Source organism: Perca flavescens, chromosome 24 (genome assembly GCF_004354835.1).
Source record: "Perca flavescens isolate YP-PL-M2 chromosome 24, PFLA_1.0, whole genome shotgun sequence".
In the NCBI taxonomy this organism is placed as follows: Eukaryota; Metazoa; Chordata; class Actinopteri; order Perciformes; family Percidae; genus Perca; species Perca flavescens.
This window is the reverse complement of record NC_041354.1, coordinates 10,663,661-10,688,702: the sequence shown is the minus strand read 5'-3', so window position 1 is coordinate 10,688,702 and position 25,042 is coordinate 10,663,661. Positions and strand designations below refer to the sequence as shown.

General features: G+C 40.8%; 1 protein-coding gene across 10 annotated transcripts in view; it reads left to right on the top strand.

Moving 5' to 3' along the window:
* Positions 1 to 25,042, top strand: part of fam184aa (family with sequence similarity 184 member Aa) — a 64,901-nt gene that overhangs the window by 36,991 nt on the left and 2,868 nt on the right. For 8 of the 10 annotated variants that reach the window (XM_028572344.1, XM_028572342.1, XM_028572341.1 and 5 more), the window contains 13 exons: positions 760 to 882; positions 974 to 1,135; positions 4,543 to 4,664; positions 5,000 to 5,150; positions 12,943 to 13,057; positions 13,842 to 13,939; positions 16,363 to 16,516; positions 17,459 to 17,586; positions 17,728 to 17,912; positions 22,284 to 22,430; positions 22,605 to 22,722; positions 23,507 to 23,611; positions 24,893 to 25,018. In XM_028572344.1, the coding sequence (XP_028428145.1) occupies positions 760 to 882; positions 974 to 1,135; positions 4,543 to 4,664; positions 5,000 to 5,150; positions 12,943 to 13,057; positions 13,842 to 13,939; positions 16,363 to 16,516; positions 17,459 to 17,586; positions 17,728 to 17,912; positions 22,284 to 22,430; positions 22,605 to 22,722; positions 23,507 to 23,611; positions 24,893 to 25,018 (1,734 nt within the window). The remainder of the gene's footprint in view (positions 1 to 759; positions 883 to 973; positions 1,136 to 4,542; positions 4,665 to 4,999; positions 5,151 to 12,942; positions 13,058 to 13,841; positions 13,940 to 16,362; positions 16,517 to 17,458; positions 17,587 to 17,727; positions 17,913 to 22,283; positions 22,431 to 22,604; positions 22,723 to 23,506; positions 23,612 to 24,892; positions 25,019 to 25,042) is intronic. The other 2 variants (XM_028572338.1, XM_028572345.1) reach the window with 1 other exon arrangement.

Here is a 25,042-nt window from a genome sequence, read left to right as displayed (position 1 = left end):
TAAACAGTTGGTCATGTTTTGCATTTACTAAATTAGCATTATGTCAGCAGATGGTCAGCATGTAAGGGGAAACTTTTGAAATCAGTGAAATGAATAGGGTTTGACCAGAAATGTGTCTCTTAGGATACTATGGTGCTGTTTATCCAACAGTACAGTATTAAACAACTGGTACAATGCAAGCAAAACACAATGATGCTTGTAATTTATAAAACATATCCATTATAAATATCAGTGCTAGGAATTAATAACTGAAACTAAGGCAAACCAAGAAGTAGAAAGGGGGGGAGCATTTCATAAGAGAAATACAGAGTGGCCCAGAAAGGATTTGGTTATGTGGTTTGAAGGATTATAGAAACAGGTTGGCTCGTTGAATGAGATGGGCTTTAAAGTTTAAAATGCCAACTTGCGTGTCCCCTCCTTCATTCAGTAGCCATTTTTCACACTCAACAACTGCCACAACTCCATATTATGGCCCAAATGGTATTTACAGTGGCTTCTTAACTCCCCTCCTTTTTTTAGAGATATTTTCCGGATAGGTCAGTAGGAATACTGCAGAAATGAAAAAGAGCTGTTAGGGCTTCATAGTAAACACATGCATTAATCATTTTTCTTTTCAAGGAATGACATTGTGGTTGCTTGTAGTTTTAGGTGATGGTATTTGAATATAAAGTTTTTTAGACTAAATATGTTTCTTCAATTTCTGATTGTTCCTCCTTTTTTTTTTTTTTTTCCTTCTTCATTGTCCTCAAAATTCTCCAGAAAATGAGTCAGGAGTTTGAGATTAAGCGTCTGTCATTGGAGGAGCAGCGTGATCGCCTTCAGCAGCAACTCGACAACTTGAAAGAGGAGCTCTCTGCCAAGCTCAATATGGCCAATCAGGAGGTACGAAACGTCACGTCAACTCTACTCACGAGTCCTAAAACGTAAAAAAAAAAATCTGATACTGTATTAACCCCTCTGTTGCTCCCTGTAGGTGTCCCACTTCCAGGAGCTGGTGAGAGAGGGGGAGCAGAACATGAGTTCAGCTCAGGCACAGATCAGCTGTCAGAGGGAAACTCAGGAGAAACTCAAGACAGAACTGGACGCTACTCGAGCCCGGGTCCGAGAGACCAGCAACCTGCTAACTGACCTACAGGTGAAGGAAATACTGAGGATAAAACCAAGAGCATTTAGAGTTTAGGAGTACCTTAATACAGGTTTTACTTTACAGGTTCATAAATTCCTGGTATGTTTTCTGGAAATAACTCACCAATTCACCAATTATAGGGAAAATGTGAATGTGCTTTTACCGCAAGGAAAGATTAATCCATTATTGACTTATTATTGTAAACTTTACTCTCAATATACTGTAGGTTAAATTGTTTGCTTGCCAGTAGACAAATTTCACATTTTTGCATGTTTAGCTGAAAGACTATATCTTAATTAATTGGAAGAGTAACAATTGAACTGTACTTCTTTATAATTAGTAATAAAGGACAGTTTCCAGGAAATGTCTTGGATCTTGTCACGGACCAATACAATAAAGTGTTAACAAAAAGTTATATTCAAAAATATATTTAGTGTAGCTTTTATGTGTTAGTGTTAGGCATATGGCTGTCAAATAAGACAACGTATTGCTGCTTATAAAAAGAAAGGTTTTCGTTTTATAGTATAATAAAGAGTCCTAAATATGAGTGTCTAAGAAGCTATTAACCTGCCGAGTCACTTACATTTCACATTGACACTCAGCCTATCAGTCAATAATTTGCTTCGTCACCTAGTTTACACCATTGGCTGGGGGGACTACAGTTGGCAATTAGCTGTAAGCTGCTCCTTTTATTTCAGGGGGACTGTCCACTACATTATAAACCAATAAACTAAACTAGCGAGTCGATGTGACACCACTGTTAGTCAGTACAACTATCAGCCACTCAGTCCGTCAATCAAACAAACCTCAACTCGAAAAATCTAAGTGTAACTAGTTCTTCCGAAGTTTCAGCAAAAGAGGGAGGGAGTTTGAAAGAAAAAGGACTGATGGATGGCGAGATGGGAGGGGAGAACATTTTGTAAGCGGGAAATGAGATTTAACTCGAGAAATAAGTGCGTTACTGAAGGCCAGCTGTGAAATAATGATGATGAGGCTATTTTGGGTAAAGTGGTCCTGTGTTTGAAAAGAGCCCTGCTGGTATGGAGAGACAAGAAGACAAGAAGAGTGTGGGTGAGTTGGAGGGAGAGACAGGGAAAGAGATTTTTTTTTTTTTTTTTTAAATAAATATTAATAGAGGATAATGTTGGGAAAATTGAATCGTTGCAAAATAATTAACTGATACCGCAAAAGTGGTTGAAATGTAAATAGGAAAGCAAATGAATTGAATGTAACGCTGTCTACAACACAAACATGCACAAAGATGAAGTGAAAATATAAATGAGTGAAAAAAAGTCACAGCTGGTGGAAAATCGCATATCAGTAAATACAAAATGCCTAATAAAAGACAGAAAGAGGGATGATAAAAGAGACGGAGAGACTGAATGGGGAGGGATAATTACATGAAATTGCAGAGGGGTGCTCCTTGCTTTCCCACCAGAGTTCGGCTTGTATAAAAAGAGAGGATTTGGACTGTTAAAAAATAAATAAATAAATAAAAAAGGCCAGCCTCACACAGGATTGCATCTTGTGTTCACACTGAGCTCATTGCAGGAGAGACACAAGCACTGAGGCAGCCGGGCCCTGTGACTGTGGATCAGCTGCTGTTTAGCAGGATGGGAACCCTTGAATAGCTCATTACTTTCATAAAAGAAGAAGTTCAGAGAAACTTTTGTCAGTTTTTTTTTTGTAAGATAATTATTTAGGCATTTTAAGGCCTTTATTTGACAGGACAGCTGAATACGTGAAAGGGGAGAGAGCGAGAGGGGGGGAATGACATGCAGCAAAGGGCCGCTGGTCAGAGTCGAACCCCAGCCCGCTGCATCGGAATAAACCTCTATATATGGGCGCCTGCTCTATCAACTGAGCTAACCGGGCACACGACTTTTGTCCATTTTTAGTATAAAAATTTTAAAAATTACAGATTATTTTCCACAAAACTATTTTATGCTAAGAAAACCCAGTACTGATTGTTAGACAAATTTATATTTGGTTTGTAAATTTAATAAAATGGATACAAATTAATACAAGAAATGATGCAATACACAGTATATGTTGCGTTGAAATGTTGAGCTTTACAAATGTCATATTAGTTAGTATTTTTACTTTAGTATTCTTACTTTAAGCACAGGTGGTAAGTAACTTGAGTACTGTACTGCCATGTACAAATTAGAGGTACTTTTACTCCACTACAATTTTAGAGGGAAATATTAATAGAAATATTGTATTTTTTTATTATTATTATTATTATTAAAAAGCAAAAATGAGAGAAATGTGCAAAATATGAACGCAAATGTCTAAAGCGGAATTTTAGTTTAATCTTCTCTCCCAATTATCATCTCCCAATCCTTCAGATTTCTCTTTTGGAGGGGCCCAAAGCCCAGGTTGGAAACTACTGGACTAAACTTCCAAACTGTACACAAAGTAAAAGTAGTTCCACCTCGACCAGCTACAACAGTAAAATGCTATTTTCTGCCTTCAAAAATATGATTTATGTACATGTCACAGTACAATGTAATCAAAGTATTAGGATCAAATTGCAGGGCTCAGTTACAGTGAAAGGGGACTCATCTCCACTGAGTGTTCTTGTTTGTCTCTAATGCTGATGACACCATTAGTCCCTACGTGGACCAAAAGCATCTCACAAAAGCATCTCCATCACTATAGATATCCAAACCCCCAGATAACCTGTGCAGCAGCCCTTAAACAAAGTTAAAACAATAAAGAAAGGCATCAAATGGGAATTTTGGTTCCATTCCTACAACAGATTTACCCCCAAAATGTATTTGCACCCCAGTGATGACCCAATATCACAGAGAACATATTTAGGTTCATTGAAATGGAAAATGTCTTCTTAAAAACATAATTTCTGGGATCTAAACATTTGAGTCTGGATTTAAGCACTCAAGCACTTCACCCTGAAGCCGAACACAGAAGCTTTTAGGTCTTTTTAATGAACTCCTCAGCAGTTAAACCCTGCAGCCTCTTCAGCAGCAGGAAACAGCTGACCCGGTCAAGTTTAGTTTCTGCCTCGGAACCAGCGCATTATAAATGCCCTGTAGCTGTGGCATTATAAATAGATGTGTGGAGGTGGGCATTATGAGTCATCTAATGTTCAGCTATTGAAATGCTGCATCTGGTCAGAGAAAGCAATTTAGGAAGATTTATTTACTTTAAGTTGCTTCACATTGTTATTAATGATTCAGCACTCTTTCACCAAGTGTCAATCACTTCAGCACTTTATTGGAACAGGGATTATAGCAGGCATTTTAAGTACATACAGTATCGCCAATTTTAACCTTAGGCCTTTATTCCAACTTAAATTGTTGCTTGAAATATGAAAAGTATTTAATAATGATTACCTTTTTTATAAACTCTTACATATTGGGGTATTACGGCTAACCTGTTTGTGTTTGAAGGAGGAGATCGAGACCCAGAGACAGCAGCATGATGCCAGAGTGATGTCCATCAGAACAGAAGAGAAGCAGAAGATGGACAAGATGGCCGATGACTTGGACCAGAAATGGAGAGATGCACTGCGGTAAAAAGAAACAAAACAAAAAAAAGAACCTTCCTCCATATGTGTTACACTCTTTGTCAGCCTGTCAGGCTCAGTTTCTCGAGTTTTGCTCTTCCCATTTGTTTTCTCGTTCATCTGTCATCTCTCGCCCCCTCTGTCTCGTCATCACACTAGTTATTTGCATAACAAGTCCACTTGTTTTGCCCAAGCACTCATGGGTATAATAAGAATTGGAAATTAACACAATTGGAAGCAAGCTTATAGAAGCATACAATATTTATTTATTTAGATCTCCTTCAGCAGGATAAAATGTAATTATTATTTTTTTTAAGCAAACTCTGCCTGCCTCTCCGTAGGGAGGAGGTGCGTTTACTGAAGGAGGAGTTGAACGAGGAGTATGAAGCAGATAAACAGGCGGCGCTGACTCAGCTCTCCCAGCAGAAAGAACTGGAGATGATGGCGGCGAGAGAGGGCTGGCAGAGGAAGGTGGAAGACCTGCTGGAACAGGTAAAACACATGCACAGCACTGTATCAATATTGCAAAAGATGCAACATAGGGAGCACACCCACATGCTGCATCACATACCTGGCACGGGGCAGGTGCACAGTCCGTTACGTGCTCGTACAATATCTGGTTTCAGAGGCGTTACAGATATCCTTTGCCTGTGTTTTGCAGTGACAATAGTTGTCATTATTTAGCGTTTACTTCAGAATTTCTGTCTTTTGTTGAGGAAGAGCCTTTGGAATCTATTTTGAACCAAATAAATAAAAGTACTAATACCACACTGTAAGAAAATACTCTAACAAGTAAAAGTCCAGCATTGAAAATGTTACTTAAAGTGCTTATATTATGCTCATTTTCAGGTTCATAATTGTATTTAGAGGTTGTACAAGGATAAGTTTACATAGTTTAATTTTCAGAAAACACCATATTTTTGTTGTACTGCACATTGCTGCAGCTCCTCTTTTCACCCTGTTTGTTGAGCTCACTGTTTTAGCTACAGAGTGAGACATCTCACTTCTGTTCCATCTTTGTTGGGAGTCGCACATGAGCAGTACCTAGGTAAGGACTACTACCCAGTCAAAAGCAGAGTATGAGGGCGTGCCCTGACAGTACCTAGGTAAGGACTACTAGCCAATCAGAAGCAGAGTATGAGGGCGTGCCACGCTAGCAGCTAGGCGAGCATTATAACGTGTGTTACAAAGTGACGCACGTTTGTCTCAGAAGTAAAGGCTGGACTACAATAGAGCTGTTTGGAGCAGTTTGTGAACAGTGTTTTCTGTTGGAGATGCTAAGTCCCTTTGGGGTGGACTTTGGGCTTTTTCACTTTGTAAACCTATAACATGCACAAAAAAGATATAACATTATAAATCGAAGGGGAAAAGCCAAAAAGCATAATATGAGCACTTTAAGTAAAAGTATGTACATCAGGAAAATGTACTTAAAGTGATGGTTCTGAGTAATTTCACCCTAGGGTCCTTTGCACCATGACCTCGAGCCAAACACCCCCCCCAGAAGCTTTTTTCAGCTGGGTCTAACATTGGGAGAGTTACCGGGGATTTCCACTGGATGCGTAACGGCTGCGGACCGGCTCCGCTGCGTGTCTGCTGCGTGCTGCGCCGTCCGTCAATACCCACCGGGTCCGGATTTGTTGCGTAACGGCTGCGGCCGTGACTGACAGCTGTAGTCACGAGGACCCACAAGTTCTCGCAAATTCACGTATAATAGAACCACAAAACCAACAACAGTTAGTTTCCATCCAGAGGAGTAGAGGGGAAACGACTCTGTGCTGTGTTTTCAAGGTGTAGTGCAGGGAAATATGATCCGCCGTGAGCACGGTGTATTTTGAAAATTAACCGGATATTTATTTTGTTTCTGTGCTCGACTTCCTGTCCCGCACTATCTGCCGTGTGCTGAATTGCTGCGGAGCTCTCCGTCGTCGGTCAAAAATAGAAGCTCTGCGTATCTGCTCCGGAGGGCTGCGGACTGACGGAACTGGGACCGAGTAGGGACGCAGACGTTCCGCAGTCTGTGGAAATACACAGATTGACTTTAATGGAAACCTAATGACTCCGCAGACGTTCCACAGACGTTCCGCAGACGTTCCGCAGACGTTCCGCAGACGTTCCGCATCCAGTGGAAATTGCCGTTTAGCGTAGAGCAGTGTTATCAGCTGAATAGCTTAGCGCAGGCGCTAATGGACCCACGTTTGTATCTCGTAAATGACCCCACTAATAATGTCCGAAATGATACCAAACGTCTACAGTAGTACAAATAGGTTATGTACTCATAAAACGATGGATTGGAAAGTTTGTAAGTACACCAGAAGTTTATGTAAATAACACTTGCCTGCTCTCTTCTGCTCTCTGCTGTTGTTGCTGCTGTAAGACGGGTGCTTAGGACCGTCTACAAACTACAACACCGAAAAGAGATGCAACAAAAATATTTTTTATTTTAACTTTTTTTTTTAACTAAGTGCTGTAGTATAACTAGCAGGAGACAAGTAATAACTGAGGTAAGTTTGGAGACATTACCTTATTTAATCATTAAATTAATAAATATTTTTGTTGTATCTCTTTTTGGTGTAGTAATTTGTAGACGGCCCTAAGCACTCGTCTTACTGCTGGTAGCAGCAGCAGCAACAGAGAGCAGAAGAGAGCAGGCAAGTGTCCATAAACTTCTGGTGTACTTACAAACTTTCCAATCCATCGTTTTATGAGTACATAACCTATTTGTACTAGTGTCGAAGTTTGGTATCATTTCGGGCATTATTAGTGGGGTCATTTACGAGATACAAACGTGGGTCCATTAGCCCCTGCGCTAAGCTATTCAGCTGATAACGCTACTCTATGCTAACTCTCCCAATGTTAGACCCAGGTGAAAAAAGCTTCTGGGGGGGTGTTTGGCTCGAGGTCATGGTGCAAAGGACCCTAGGGTCAAATTACTCCGAACCGTCACTTTAAGTATTAAAAGTAAAAGTATTAAATGCAGAAAATCCTCACATTTTAGAAACTGGAAATGATGAAAAACACTTCTGTCAATCATCTAAGTGTTTAATCATTTCAGCTGTACTTGGATATAATAAAACCTTGTATTTTATAAACTATGAGTTTTGTGTGAAAAATCTGTAAAGTAACTAGTAATTTAAGATGTCAGATTAATGTAGTGGAGTCAAAAGAGATATGAAAAGACTCAAGTAAAGTAACTCAAATTTGTACTTAAGTACAGTATTTGAGTAACTTACATTCAACCACTGCTTTTTCCTTTGATAGAAATAGAGGGCACCCACAGCCCTGGCCTTTACCCCTCAACCCAGTTTGGGAATCACTTGATTGACAGCTCCACTCGACGTTAAAGCCTGGAGCAAAGATTGTCCATCCGAGGAGCGATAAAACTCCATCTCTCTCACACACACACACACACACACACACACACACACACATAAACTCACACACACACACACACACAATCTCGCAGGCTTCGCTACTGCCTGTGAAGGAGATTTACAGTGATGCCCTAAACAACCACTTCACCTGCTTTGCAAATCACATAATTCCTGCAACAATAATAAATCGGCCTGTACAAGACTAAAGGATTAAACTTCTCTTCCTGTGCTATTTTTGTCTCAATTTCTCTGTTCTTCGCCTTGAGTGATGCATAAATTAAAAAAAACATTCTTGTGTTTTTTTAATTAGTTTTTCCCCAAAGCCCATAGCTCTCCTCATACACATGTATGCTGTATATACACATACATAGGCACTTTATACACATACTGTACACACACTTAAGAAGAGTGTGTGTGTGTGTGTGTGTGTGTGTGTGTGTATGTGTGTGCGCGTGCGCGCGTGCGTGTGAGTTTCAAACTCAGACGCTTGTCTCCTTATTCTCATGTACTGCCTCTGGCTAATTCCGAGCCCAGCTGAGTCACAACTGAAACCTTAAAGAGGCTCGTCCTGATTTTGCCAAGACGCCGATTGCCTCAGATAAACATTTCCTGACAAGCTAGAGCCAGCTTGACAACTTTTGGGATGCCCTTGACATCCCAATACGTAATAAAAGCAGCTTACGGTACAACACTACGATGTAAAAGGATATGCCTGACTTTGTGTATAAAACGACAAAAAAAATAGCATTTCCCACTGTCACAAGAGAAACCTGTGTTTTGAAGGCAAGGCCCATGTATCTGTGTTAGCTGTGTGATGGACCAATGGTCTGGCCACGGTAGTGGATAGCGATAAATCTGCAGAACATTTTTAGAAAACAGAAAAATATTTCCCTCGATAGTTTTTCCAATGCCATCAGTTCAAAACCAAAAAATCATTGATTTGCAATCGCATAAAACAAGAAAATTCAGAAGGTTGTTTAAGCTCTAGCTATGACAATAACATTTTGAAAACTGGACCGGGAGGAGGAGGCGGGCCTATATTCAATTAAAGCTAGAGTGCGTAGTTTCTGTCGCCCACCATGAGGAATTCTAAGTAATGACAACAAAACTGTTGGCGCTTCCACAGGATACAAGGCTTATGTGATCGCGCACGTGCCCCCACCCCTCCTCCACACAGTTGCTAGTAGCCAAGGATGACACGGAGGATTATTTAAAAACATGATGGACTCTTCAGAAGAGGTCATTATCTTCACTCAAGCTTCTCGAGTACGCCACAATCTTCTGAACATAGTCATACTGAGAAATACAGAGAGAGTTGTGTGGAGCTGATGGTCTTAATTAGCTTTGTAGAAACTCATTTGGCAATGGCTTGAATGTAACGGACGTTTATTAATATCAAAAAGTTATGCACTTAAGCTTGAAAAATAATTACATAAAGGCTTCTATAGTGAGGCTATCTGAATCTGCTGCATTAGTGTTGGTAAACGCATAAATGTGAACAGTACAAACCGCTGCATTTCAAACTGATCATGCCAAGTGGCTGAAAATAAACATCAAACAATGTCACAGACCAAATACCTAAGGAGCTTACACCTGTGTGTGTGTGTGTGTGTGTGTGTGTGTGTGTGTGTGTGTGTGTGTGTGTGTGTGTGTGTGTGTGTGTGTGTGTGTGTGTGTGTGTGTGCGTGCGCATCTGTGATGTCTGTGTTTCGTCTCATCAAAGGGCTTTTGGATAATTGTGCTTTTTTGTGGTAATTTTAGCTACATGAAGACACAGCCCTCTGAGTTATAGAGATAATTGGTAAATACATTATTTTGTGTGTATGCAAAGGAGTATACTGTACTACACACCATTTTCAACACTCAGCAAGAAAAAGAAACTAATAAACCAAAATGTTAAACAATTCTTGTAAAGGCAACAAACATGAAACATAGCTGGAAAAACATTCAGTAAATAGTAAAATAATACATCAAGGAGTTAAAACTATTATATTGCCACATATACAGGATATGATGCAAATAAGTAAATATAGCAATATTATTAACAAGTCATTAATCATGAATAAGAATGAATTCGAAACAATTGTATAATCAACTAATCAACCATTTTTTTAATGCCACAAATTCTCTGAACTTTATTTTGTAAATGTAATATCTTTGGAGTGCTGGTTGGACTGAACAAACAAAAATAATTTAGCTTTTTTCAATATACTTTGTCATGACTTATTTTCTGACATTTTATGGATAAAACAATAATCACAATTGATAACAAAACTAATCCTCAGCTGCAGCCCAATGCATAATAATGCTGTTATTACTAGTATACCTTGTGCTTATACATCACTTCACATTTTAAACGTGAAGCTGCCTTTACTGTTCACACATGACCCATGATTGAAACTAGCAGCTGTCAAAGTGACAACTCTTGTATGATTCATAGAGGCACTGCTATACAGCAGATTCTCAAATTGCCCCAACCACACAGAGAACCAGGCTTTTATTTTGAAATATTTGACACATTTTCTTTTTGTATATTTTATCACGTCAGTGAAGTGTTGTTATAGTCTCGCTTTGCCAGACCATCCACACGCTGCTGAGCGGAGGACGGTCCGGCTAGTCCACACAGCATTCTGGGATGGGAGAAAAACGTGTTCTGGTTTATTGCCATTTCTTTAAACCAATCACAATCGTCATGGGTGGCGCTAAGCTCTGCATGGAGCCTCTGTAAAATAGTCATGTGAGGGAAAACTCAGATTGGACAGATAGTCTAGCTCGCTGTCTAGATTTACCCTGCAGAGACCTGAGGAGCAGTTAACCATAATCCTCATACATCCACCGGAGTTTCAAATGTCAACACAAAGAAAGCAGAAAGGAAACGGACATTGGCAAAAATACATGCATCCGGCGGAATTTCCTGCGGCAGGGGGAACGTCAAATATATAGACTAATAGGCCCCTACGCAACTTCTAGGCAAGTCCCGCCCTACGAAGCAGCCCGATTGGTTGGGGTTGGCATTGACCTTGAGTAGTTAAAGGTTCCCTGCCACACATATTTCATTACTCTGTGGTACTGTCTGAAGTTCTACCATGGACTCTGTAACATTTTTTTGTGGAACTAATTCCTTGGTTACCTTGTTTCAAGCCATTCTAGTGTGGTATAGAAAGCCTACAGGAAGACTAAGCTCGATATGTGCCAGTTCTCATTAATATTCAACGAGCTAAGCTGCTTGTCTCTGATTGGCTAACAGTTAGCAAATGAGGGCCTGGCTGTCAGAATCATTTACCTAGCGCCACTGGGCGAGCTCATGAATAGTAATGAGCTCAGGCAATATGATGTCAGACTGACCAGCTTAATTTTCACATTCACAACATAAGACAAACCATAACATATTTCAAAAAATGAAAGTAAAAACGTTTTTGTATGGCAGGGAACCTTTTAAGGTTAGGATAGCCGACTGGTCAGGGGATAGAACCGGAACAAATCGGGTTTGGTTACCTTGCGGGTCCATAATAACGCGTAAGTGAAAGATCTTTTTATCTTTTTAACGGAAATACTGTTTTCATTCACTAATTAATTCCAATGGCAGATAGTTTGCCTTTTTGGTTTTTCTCTACTGTACCTGATAAGTCTCTCTTCATCTGTGATTTCCTTAACGGTCAGCATTGACTACAAGAAGTGTTTGAACACCCAAATGAATCCAAATTATTTTGACAAGCCAAAAATGAAGCATGCCCCATCGCAAATGAGGACTCTCGTGTCTGTCGTTACCTGGTCAAACCAAGCATAAGCCTCGAGCATTTGATTGACACAGCAAAAGAGAAATAATTTACTGGATGTGTTCCCTAACTGAGTTTTTTGTGTGTGTGGGTGGATGTGCCATCCTTATCTATAATTACTTCTTTTTCACTACAATATTTTCATTACAAGCCCCAGGCTGCTATTTGTGTGTGTTGGTATGTGTGCATGAGAGTGAGTTTAATTAAGACATCAAGGGTTAGACGGATGCAACTGCACGTTGTTAAGGTATTTCCACCTCGATAATCTTGTATGTCCTGGTATTTTTCTGTAAATGTAAAAAATTATCCATTTTAACAGACACATGAAGGGAGGATAAACTGTACAGGTCATACTTGTGTCTTTTTAAATCCATATCCAGTGTAGAACCCCACAAACTTCATCCCAGCCTGGCTCCTCATCCTCTCATTTTAAATCCATCTTACCTTGCAGTCACTATGTAGTACTCCTACAGCAAGAAATCCTGCCAGGGATTTATATGCCGGAGCTTGAGGAAGAGTGGCGTGTGGAGGGCCAGAGCCGTCAGTCTGGCCCCTAATGGTTCCAATATCTCCACAAAACAAAACTGTTTAGTGTGCAGTGATGGGGATTACGCTAGTTGGCTTTATGTTATTTGGTTCTGTGCGCTGTTGCTCGTTGTCTGACAAGCTGTCAGCTCTTTGAGATGAGTGGCGAAATCTCCCAACTACAGCTCTGTGTTTGGCTCATATCCATGTGTCGATACCACCACCAGTGAATAATTGTCAAAACAATCTGTAGAAAAGATTTTTCACATAAGGATTAAAGAATGAATGAGAAGGCGCAGGTGGAAACACAAAGAGGGAGTGAAGATGTACTTAATGTTGACCTAATTAAATGTGTGCATTAATAAGAGCGAGTTGTTCGTTTCCTGAAGATACATATTTCTTAAACGGCTGAAGCCATTTGCTCTAAAGAAGAAATTGTATGTGATGTTGCTGTACAGAAAGTTTTTTTGTTTAGTGTGCGGGCACACTGACCTGTCCACATTTGCTTTTATTACCTATACGTCTGTCCATTTCTTTACATATTTAGATTACTGTTTTGCCCTTCAGTATGAACATCTGTAACTACTGTATATCTGTTTTTTTTTCTCCCAGATCTCTCTATTGAAACAGTCCCTGGAGCTGCAGTTGTCACAGTCCCAGTCAGCTCTCCAGCAGCTGCAGTCTCAGTTTAACCAGGAGAGAGAGCTGCTGAGCCAACAGCTGAAAGGTACGCTGGCCTATGCATCTTTCCTCTTATGTTTATGGTCACTGCGGTGTGAGCCATGAAAAGTGAATCCAACATTAAGCTTCCCGGCTTATTTTCAAAAAAGGCAAGAAAAAGAGAGAGAGATTTGCGCGAGCCAATGTCCTGCCCCGGTTGTTAGCAACCCTGCAATTCAGATTGAAATCGTCCCGTGTCCGACCCACCTCTCGACCTGGGTCGCGAGGCCAAGTCGATGGACGTGAGCGGACCCTTCCAAACACAAAGTCAACCCTGGTTGAGCTCTTAGTGTGAAATGGGTATAAGGGGGAATTGCAACTTCAAGCTGGCAGAAACACTCAATCTTCCCTTAAAGTTGTATTCTTTAAGATTTTCCTTTTAAGGAGAAATTGTCATTTGCAAGAGAGGAGTGGTTTAGGGCGCACACAGTGAGCTGTTAGATGATGAGCTGCAGTCAACACGCTCTCATTGGGGTTTGTGCGAACCAGCACAGCTCCAAAACCTCAGCTAGTGAATCAACGGGCGATGATACATTGCGATGTGTTGCAATGAGACAAAAATACAGGATTAGTTGAAATGCAAATGCTTTGTTTGTTTTGGTATTATGTGCTTTTACAACACATTTGAGCCATCTCAAAGTGCATGATATCTTATCACATTCTGCTCAGCGACTGGAACAGATTGTCATGTCATCTGCCTTGTTAAAGAGAATAGAAACCCATCTGTTTTTAAAGATACTGTGAGGTATCACAGTCTACATGTGTAGGGCTCTTTTTGTGCGTGTTTGCAGAGATGCAGAGAGAACATCAGAGGAGAGAGCATCGACTACAGGAGGCCCACTGCTGTGCCCTGAGCACCATGGAGGAGGCCAGACAACACCAGATAAGGGTAGGAGTTACAGACATAGACACACACACACACACACACACACACACACACACACACACACACACACACACACACACACACACACACACACACACACACACACACACCAAGCATGTACAGAAGGTGTGCATTGTTTGGCTTGGGATTTGTCATATATACTGCATTTCTAAATCTAAAATTGAATCAAAATCAGATGCCAAAATCAACATATGCACTCGGCCAAGCACAGTGGAAGCACTGTTGCTGGGGATTCAATTTGCAATTTTGCAGTCGTTCACAGGGACTTTTATACCCCTGAGCTACCCAGGCACTGTCTTTAGTTCTGGCACCTTTTTAAAGAGATATTTTGCCGTTTTAAATCCAGCTCTGTGTCATGACAGTGTGGGCAGTGTGTTTTTAGATAAAGGGTGTTTGGCTTCCCTCCGTGGCGCTCCTCTGCTCTTCCGTGCACTGAAGGGAAGCCAAACACCGTTCATCTTAACACACTGCCCACACTGCCAGGACACAGAACTGGTTTAAAATTGACAAAGTATCCCTTGAGTTCAGGCAGAATCATTTTAAAAAATGCACTCATGTATGTGCCTGTTATGACAGTGTACACCTGTACAAATGTGCTTTTCAGTAGAAAATGTGCTGCTGCTGCTGCTGTACCTATTTTTGACTGTGTTCTCATCTGCAGTCTGTGGTCAGCGAAAGTCTGTAAAATAGTTTCTGGTGCAAGATGAGATCCTCAGTATGAGAACTGTAAAATGAAGATTTTCTCTTACATGTAAAGCGATTTGTTGTCCTGGGATTCTCTACTCAAGACATTACCCTCAGGTCATTTCCTCTCAAGAGGAAATTATATCCTCATACAGTTTGGAAAGTGCAATAGTCAGTGATGCAATTTGGACTTCTTTTTTTTCTCCAATTTAATCTGTAGCACATTATTTCTTGATGTGTAGAAGAAAGGTAAATATTGGTTGTGAGACTCTGAAACTACCAACATAATGCACAAATCAAATTGACAGTCTACAGTAAGTATAGGGGAAAGGGTTATAGTTCTAATATCATTAGTTTTAATTTAACGATCCTTCCATTCCTGCTGCAGAGTAAAATGGAGGCAAAAGATTCATGAAGCAATTAAATCAGCTGAGAACACTCAGCAGCTTGAAACAATGTGAAACAATTCATTAGGTTCATCTACTTTAATTTCATCCATTTGCTTGTTAAATGATTTTGAAAATGAGCCAGGGTGGTAATAGCTTATTGTTGACTTTATGGTTGAATCATATAATTATATTGCAGGCAGAAACAGTTGAGGATTTTTTTTTTTCTTTTCTTTACTGCCCCGTTGAGCAAAATGATTGTAGTACTGTGTCTATGAAGGGGATGTGTCAAGTACATCTTTTAATGTTGGTTAAGGTCATGGATCACATTATGCACCATAATGGAAATGAGACTGTTCAGTCGGTGGGATTTCATGCATGCTAAATAAAACAAACTGGGCCAGGTTTGTGGATTCCTTTCCACAGGAAAAAGCATTAATAATGCTTCTCTGAAAAAAAATACCTTTTTTTTGTTTCAGCCTCTTTTTGTAATCTCAAACTGGAGATCATAGTTCACGCTTGTTTTCTCCAACATTACACCACTGATTATATGGTATATTAAGGCTGCATAGTGCGAGCAGGGTATAGCATGTATAATTTACATGTTTTGCATATAATTCACATGACCTATGACCCCTCTCCCTGCTGGTGCCATCAACGATTCTCAGACACCAGAGATTGTGTTGGCCATCAAACAAATTCACATTATCCTTTTCCCAATCCCACTTCCATTCTTCATACTGATTTTCCTGCAAGAAATCAATTCCCATTACCAATGTGAGTCGTCGTAAACAGCGGCTTTCGATTGTTACTGCCAAATAAACTTCACAAAGAGAAAGCTGAAAATACATATATATATATATATATATATATATATATATATATATTGCATAGATTTATTAATATCTTAATTGATTTTCTAATGTTATGTAGCTGTGAGCAGCTCTTCTTGTTTCTTCTATGCAATGCATTGTGGGCAAATGGTGTCCAACACTCAATAAACAAGCAGATGAAGTATACATACTGACTGTTTTGACTATGATCAATTTTGTCATTAATGAACACACTACATAATCAAATCCTGATGGGAATTAGTACAGAATTGGGACACAGCTACAGTGTTCATTTTTGCTCGTCGTTTGTCTTCTGGGTTTAATGATCCGTCAACATGGCATCATAAATGCAATGATTTCTTTCAGCCAACTCTCAAATTCCATCCATGCCAAAGCATCCTTCGGATTCTCCACAACTGTGTCACCACATGGAATAATGTATTTTTGATCTAACATGTTCTATCATCTTGATCTCCCCTCCCACCCCCCAACCCTGTGCCAGGCCCTGGAGGAGCGTCTGAAGCAGGAGCAGAGGGAGGAGGTCCACGCTTTGAAGGAGGCCCACAGGAGGACCTTAGACATCCTGAGACAGCAGTCGGACCAGGAGCTGCAGACGCTGCGATTTGAGCTGGAGGACGAAGGGAAAGCAAAGCTGGGTAAATGATAATACACATACACTTAATTGCTGTAGTTTAAAAAAACACACAGCATGGTTTTTAAACTGCAGCAATTTCGTTTGAACCCTCAGCAAAGATGTTTCTACCTATGGTGATTAAGTTTCTACCCTACCTGCTGTGTTGAGGCTTATTCCCGTAATGATTATTAAAAAAAATCCTCCTCATTCTCCATCTCTTGACTATTAAACGACTGGAAGGAAACCCAACCATCCATGGACAGAGACGCGATGCATACCTCTGCAAGATGTTTAAAATTCACAGGTTGAAATGTAAAAGACTCTTTGAGAAACTCTGTTATAATGGGACTAAATCAGCAAATTGCATTTAAGAAGAATAATAAGCGATAGGCTAATCACTTGGCATAAGAATGACAACGCTTTTACCCACTACCTTTTTTTTTTTTTTTTTTTTTTTTTGCAATACCAAGGCCTTCTGTCTTAGATAGTGTCAAGTTGTTAAAAGCTAACCTGGATTTTAATTGCACTGATAATCAAAGAGTTTAAGTTTAAATTACGGACCAATTGTCTGTGGTCTGTGAACAGATACAGTACACAAGTAGTCAAAATTGAACTATGTTGAAATATCTGACAGAAATAGACAGCCTGCATTAAAACAAATATTGCCTTTTGATGGTAAAACGAGATTGAATCTCTCAAAATGTAAGAAGTTTAAAAAGAACTCTTCTGATGAAAAGTTCTTCTTTGGTGGAGAAGGATTCAGAAGGAACAAAGAGGCTATCCAGGGCATCATTTATGATCTGCCCTCAGTGATAACTTTAGTATACAGTCAGTTGGTTTTCATCAAACCGCCATATTTCTTCTCACAGTGATATTCCTACCCACGATGCTGAGATGTTGCTTGTCACTTCTACCCGATGTGTAAATGTTCACTCCCTTTAACTCCGGTGTCTCTGTCTGCCAGCATCTCTTCGTGCAGAACTGAACCACATCCATGCTGCGTCAATAGAGCATCTAAAGCAGATCCACCTTAAAGAAAACACTTCGGCCAAACGAGATCTAGAGAAAGCTATGGAGCACAGCCGTCAGCAGGTAACTGCGTTTCTTTCTTTTCTTATTGTCCGTTTTCTTCTTTGTTCTTTGTGTTTGTGTTTGTCCAGCAGCTTCTAACTTACAACTTATTCTCTTTACGTTTCTCTGTTAATCTGTACATTGTTAATGTATTTCTTCTAGGAACAAGAGCTCCTAGTTCGTATATCAGACCTGCAAGCAGAGCTGTGTTCCCGTAGCAACCGCATCACTGATCTGGACCACGAGATCCACTCTCTGAACGAGACCATCGACACTCTGACCAGAGAGCTGGAGATAAAGGGCAAAGAGGTGCTGCGGGTCCGCAGTGAAGCTAACCATCAGATAAGGTACATAACACCAGAATGGTCCATACAGTTGGAAGTCAAACATCAATTTCACAATACATACTCTAAAATATGTGTGTTTTATATTAACAAAGGGGGCAGAACTAAACATTAAAGTGATGGTTCGGAGTAATTTCACTCTAGGGTCCTTTGCACCATGACCTCGAGCCAAACACCCCCCCAGAAGCTTTTTTCACCTGGGTCGAACATTGGGAGAGTTAGCGTAGAGCAGCATTAGCCGCTGAATAGCTTATCGCAAGGGCTAATGGATCCGAAGTGTCTCTTAACATTACCCCACTAATAATGCCCGAAATGATACCAAACGTCTACAGTAGTACAAATAGGTTATACAATCATAAAACGATGGATTGGAAAGTTTGTAAGTATACCAGAAGTTTATAACACTTGCCTGCTGGCTTCTGCTCTCTGCTGTTGTTGCTGCTGCTGCTGCCGGCAGTAAGACGAGTGCTTAGGGCCGTCTACAAATTACCACACCGAAAAGAGATGCAACAAAAATATTTCTTTATTTAACTTATTTTTTAAAGTAAGTGCTGTAGAATAACTAACAGGAGACAAGTTATAATTGAGGTAAGTTTGGAGACATTACCTTATTTAATCGTTAAATTAATAAATATTTTTGTTGCATCCCTTTTTGGTGTAGTAATTTGTAGACGGCCCTAAGCACCCTTACTGCCCGGTAGTAACAGCAGCAGCAGCAGCAACAACAGCAGAGAGCAGAAGCCATCAGGCAAGTGTTATAAACTTCTGGTGTACTTACAAACTTTCCAATCCATCGTTTTATGAGTGTATAACCTATTTGTACTAGTGTAGAAGTTTGGTATCATTTCGGGCATTATTAGTGGGGTAATGTTAAGAGACACTATGGATCCATTAGCCCCTGCGCTAAGCTATTCAGCTGATAAAGCTACTCTACGCTAACTCTCCCAATGTTCGACCCAGGTGAAAAAAGCTTCTGGGGGGGTGTTTGGCTCGAGGTCATGGTGCAAAGGACCCTAGGGTGAAATTACTCCGAACCATCACTTTAACATGACTCAACATTAACTGACCCAGTTTTGCAGACGACTAATCCTGCACTCATGTCATATGGGAATAACCATCTGAACAGCTTATGATTAAAAGCATTATGCTTTGAAACTCATTTTTGCCACAACGTGTTTCTGATGTTGTGAGTTTATATATATATATACAGTGGTGTGAAAAAGTGTTTGCCCCCTTCCTCATTTCCTGTTCCTTTGCATGTGTGTCACACTTAAGTGTTTCGGAACATCAAACCAATTTAAACAAAAGTCAAGGACAACACAAGTAAACACAAAATGCAATTTGTAAATGAAGGTGTTTATTATTAAAGGAGAAAAAAAATCCAAACCATCATGGCCCTGTGTGAAAAAGTGATTGCCCCCCTTGTTAAAACATACTATAACTGTGGTTGTCCACACCTGAGTTCAATTTCTCTAGCCACACCCAGGCCTGATTATTGCCACACCTGTTCACAATCAAGGCATCACTTAAATAGGAGCTGCTTGACACAGTAAGGTCCACCAGAAGATCCTTAAAAGCTACACATCATGCCGAGACCCAAAGAAATTCAGGAACAATTGAGAAAGAAAGTAATTGAGATCTATCAGTCTGGAAAGGGTTATAAAGCCATTTCCAAAGCTTTGGGAATCCAGCGAACCACAGTGAGAGCCATTATCCACAAATGGCGAAGACATGGAACAGTGGTGAACCTTCCCAGGAGTGGCCGGCCGCCCAAAATTACCCCAAGAGCGCAGCGACGACTCATCAAAGAGGTCACAAAAGACCCCACAACAACGTCCAAAGAACTGCAGGCCTCACTTGCCTCAGTTAAGGTCAGCGTTCATGCCTCCACCATCAGGAAAAGACTGGGCAAAAATGGCCTGCATGGCAGAGTTCCAAGGAGAAACCACTGCTGAGCAAAAAGAACATCAAAGCTCGTCTCAATTTCTCCAGAACACATCTTGATGATCCCCAAGACTTTTGGGACAACATTCTGTGGACCGATGAGACAAAAGTGGAACTCTTTGGAAGGTGTGTGTCCAAGTATATCTGGCGTAGAAGGAACACTGCATTTCATAAAAAGAACATTATACCAACTGTAAAATATGGTGGTGGCAGTGTGATGGTCTGGGGCTGTTTTGCTGCTTCAGGACCTGGAAGACTTGCCGTGATAAAAGGAACTATGAATTCTGCTGTCTACCAAGAGATCCTGAAGGAGAATGTCCGACCATCTGTTCGTGTACTCAAGCTGAAACGAACTTGGGTTCTGCAGCAGGACAATGATCCTAAACACACCAGCAAGTCCACCACCGAATGGCTGAAGAAAAACAAAATGAAGACTTTGGAGTGGCCTAGCCAAAGTCCTGACCTGAATCCTATTGAGATGTTGTGGTATGACCTTAAAAAGGCCGTTCATGTCAAAACCCTCTAATGTAACTGAATTAGGACAATTCTGCAAAGATGAGTGGGCCAAAATTCCTCCAGGAACTGTAAAAGCCTCATTGCACGTTATCGCAAAAGCTTGGTTGCAGTTGTTGCTGCTTGGCCCAACCAGTTATTAGGTTTAGGGGGCAATCACTTTTTCACCAGGGCCATGATGGTTTGGATTTTTTTTCTCCTTTAATGATAAACACCTTCATTTACAAATTGCATTTTGTGTTTACTTGTGTTGTCCTTGACTATTGTTTAAATTGGTTTGATGTTCCGAAACACTTAAGTGTGACAAACATGCAAAGGAACAGGAAATGAGGAAGGGGGCAAACACTTTTTCACACCACTGTATATTATTATTTATGTATTTATTTTAACACACATTGTACAGCAAATCTAACTCTGTCAACAGCATTTCTAAAAACCAGTAGGTACAGAACCTTTGACTCGGACCTGTTATTTTGAGAGTTGGGTCGGGACCATTTTATTCAACCAAAAGATGTCTTATGGCAACACACATCTTAAGTTGTGTTGTAAAAATGCACGCTCTTACAAGGGTACTCTAATATATTATTGTACTTCCATAAAGCAAAGGGACTTTACTTAAAGAGACAGAATAAAAAACAAAATGTCAAAATTGAAGCAGCAGATATCCTTACTTTTTGTCCCTTGTATGGGTCAAGCCCCCTAAACACTTGATCCTACACTTCCCATGATTCAATTCTGTAGTATCTTGCATCTAGGTTTGAGGGTATTTAGACACAGTGAGACCAGAGCACTGACTAGGGCTGCACTATAAATATAATTTTTTTATTGGTATCGCGATATCAACACACATCGCCAAAGTCTGCAACATATCGTGAAAGATGCTTAGCTTTTTTTCAGTTGGTTGAAAGAGTATCCGTAGAAAACTATATTTTAAAATGTAACTGTCGGAATGTTTTCAGTCGTGCATTTTATGTTCAATTCAGTGTTCAATTTGTACATTAAAATAATATTGTAAAGGTTTTTTTTCGGGGGGGTTTTATGCGACAAGCAACTTCCTGTATTTTAGCAGAATACTGAAAGCAGCAGAAAAGCAGAACTGAGTACACTTGAATATCTAGCATTGACGAGTTGATTTTTACACTTGTAAAATGTCCCACTTGGTAGGCATTTTGGTCACTTGGTCATGCAAGCTTTAGCAGCCTGTACTATTAACCCTGCCTGCAGTGATTCTGGTCCTGCTTATCTGCCAGCAAAGATTATCATTGTTTCTTTAAGCTATAATGCGCAGCTATTTTATACTAATAAACATCCGTTACATTCAAGTTATTGCCAAATGAGTTGATACAAAGCCAGGTCAGCCTATCAGCTCCACAAAACTCTCTCTGTATTTCTCAGCATGTTTACATGTTTACAAAATGGTGTCGTCAGCAGACTTCTGCACCCAGTAGCTCTAGTGATGCGTTTTACATCACTGCTGAGAAGGAACAGCAGCAGCGTTCAGCTTCGGAGACAAAGAGGAAAGCACAATTACAAGATAATTACCTCTTCTGAAGAGTCCATGTTTTTTTAATCCTCCGTGTTAGCAGCTACGTGGAGGAGGGGTGGGGGTGGTGCACGATCACCGAAGGCTTGCCTCATGTGGATGCTCCGACAGTGTTTCCTCAATTCCTCATGGGGGGGCAACAGAAGCTAGCACTGTAGCTTTAATGTAAACGTCCCATACAGTATGTAAATTCAGCACCCTCTTCATGACTTCCTTCCACAGTAAACATGGATACCATTTCTTTTGAGCATAATACAAGAGAGCCCCCATAGTATTGTGTGTAACGTGTGATATTGTCCATGCATCCAACACACATTACAAAACCTACTGTTTCCTCGCGGTTTACTGCTTAGTTTTGTCTGTCTCTGCTGCAGGGCCCATGAACAAGACCTTTCAAAGAGACATGAGAGGGATCTGGGGGATATAAATATAATCCATCAAAGAGAAATACAAATCATGCTGGCTGACTTCAACAAGGCCCAGGAGGTCCTCAAAGACAAGATCACCGCGCTACAAATACTGTAAGTCACAGCAAAGTGTGATTACGTCTGTTGTGTTGCTCCTTTAGGCTGCCACGCTTTCAAGATTATTAATATAGTCTCACAGTTGTCTCTTTTTCTGTCTCTGCTTTCTCCTTGTAATGCTACCTACCTGCCTTCCTACTTTGCGTATGTACGTCATGTCTGTTCGTCTAGGTTGGAGGGGACAGAGGACAAGTTAAGACACAGAGAGAGCCGACCAGAAGACCTGCATGTCATAGCGGAGCTCCGAGAGATGGTCACCGAAAGGGAAGCTCTGGTGAAAAAGCTGGTGGTGAGTACACGGGGTGGGGTGGGGAGGGGAGGGGAGGGGGTGATGTCGTCGGATAGTTGGTGTTGTAAGAAGAGCTGAAACAAAAGCTCCAAGCAAAAACGGCTATCATAACGTCCACAGATACCCAACTCCATCTTGCAGCATAATCCTTTCCTCTGCTGCCCATGTGTACCACTCTAATAAGATTTCTTATTTTTTAAACTGCAGTCACAGATATCACAAGTGTTGCTGGCAGATTTTATCATCTGGAGCCGACAAAGTCATTCCAGTCAATGTGCTCTGCGGTGTCGGTGTCATGGAAGATGGCTTTGCGGAGAAACATTCACCACCTTGTATGTTTTTGGTGTATAGAATGAATAATGTCTTCATCTGACAACAAAAAAAAAGTTGATTCTTGACTTATTCTTGAGTAGTTTGACAGAATCCTCCACCATCTTTGGTCAGTAAAAGATGCTGAGCCAACAGCATCTTCGTCTTGTGATAAATATTAAAGACAGTGAGATAAAGTTGAAAGCTCTGTTAAAAAGCTATGTAGCAGCCCTGGGGTTAAGATCATTTTGTAAAACTCTTGACTAAATACACTGCTTAATTCGGTCTTTAGGCACAACACACGAGGCCATGTGTGTTGGTTTATGCAAGTTAAAGGCCCTGTTCCAATGGCCGCCCTTTCTTCCACTGTGAAAACATTTGGCAGCCACATTTTAAACATACAGGGGGTGAGAGTTTGATACTCAGAATACTTGGGTGGAGTGTCACTTTAAAACGCGTGTCGTCTCTTTCATAGGACGACAAGAAGTTCTACCAGCTGGAGTTGGTCAACCGAGAGACGGGGTTCAACAAGGTCTTTAATTCCAGTGCCAATGTTGGTGTAATCAACCCTCTTATCAAGGTAAGTGGTCTCATACCCAGAAGCCCCTGTCAGTGTGAGTGGCATGGCTGTCGAGGATCGTGTGGGTGTTTATGACATCATCGGCCCCCTTTTTTTGAGGGGTGGTCGTATGAAGGCCACTCAGCTCAGACAGGTGAAATCACAAAATCCCCACACAACAAACATCTGGTACACACTGTAATCCTTTTTTATCCTGGTATGTTAGATTTTTTTTTATATTCTATTTAATTTAAAAGCTGCTGCGTGTGTGAACATTACTAACCGCCTCATGCAGACTGATTGATCTCTGTGCACAAAGCTGCTCATCATCCTTCTTGTGTGCACACAGCTGTCATACCTACTGTTTGATCCTGGGAGTCATTCAGAAACAACGCTTGATTTCAGCATCATAACATCGGTCCTCTCCTCCTCCTTCCTCCTCCTCATGCCACTGTTGCTCACTGTGGGTTGTTCGGATTAGATAACATGCACATCCTCGGCTACTTGGGGAAACGGTGTGCAAGATTAGAACATTTCTGACTTTGGCAACTCGAAGTGATAGTATCAGGCGAGTGTCATCGTAGGCAGCAGTACACCTCTCTTCGCCCAACAAATCCGCATTTTAGGCCCATTTGTTTTCTACCATTTTTATTTCTTGCAAGATGCTTTGTACTCTTCTACTTCAACAAATGTCCATTTTCACTAACTTTTTGATATTCTAACATTGCTAAATTATGTTTTTTTGATCAGTTGCAGTCCTCTTTGAGTTGTGCAATTGACCACACGATGACCCCGAACAGTGATTGTCCAATCATAACTTACCAACTGTAACTAGGCACGTCAGGTCTGTCAAGCTTTGGATTTCTCTACATGTGGAAGCGATATGCGTGTGGCTGTGGTGAGAGCGATACTTTAGATGTAAAGAGTTTGGATGGTCTATTTTAACCTGTCCAAAAGTGTAACGACTGGAGGAAACTGTGTGTTTATCTTCATCTAAGCTGCAATTGATAGCATGTCCAGCTAACCAAGCGTAACTTTAAGGCCAGAGAGGGTGTCATTAGCTAACTGTGTGAGGGTTACAGGTTGCATTAGAAAAAGCCCAGTTCAGGACTGGCACATACTGTACACTGTGTTGTATTCCCCCACTGTCTGTAAGTCGGTCCTGGAGAATTTAGGCTAACGTTAGCGACTCTGTCCTGCTCTTCATTGGATTAGGGGCGGTTTATGTTTGCTACAAACTAAATGCATTCCTCTAACACAGCATCACCTTCCCCAACCCTGCCTTTCTATGTGTGTCTGTAGTTAAAAACAGGCAGCCAATCAGATCACCGCTTCTCCAGCTTTTCTAGCCAGTCAGCTCTCCGATTGGTCGGCCCTCCCGCCATGAGTCATGAAGGAGAAGAAGAGGAGGGACGGGAGGTGGAGGAGGTAGGACCAGGTGGCCGCTTTGTG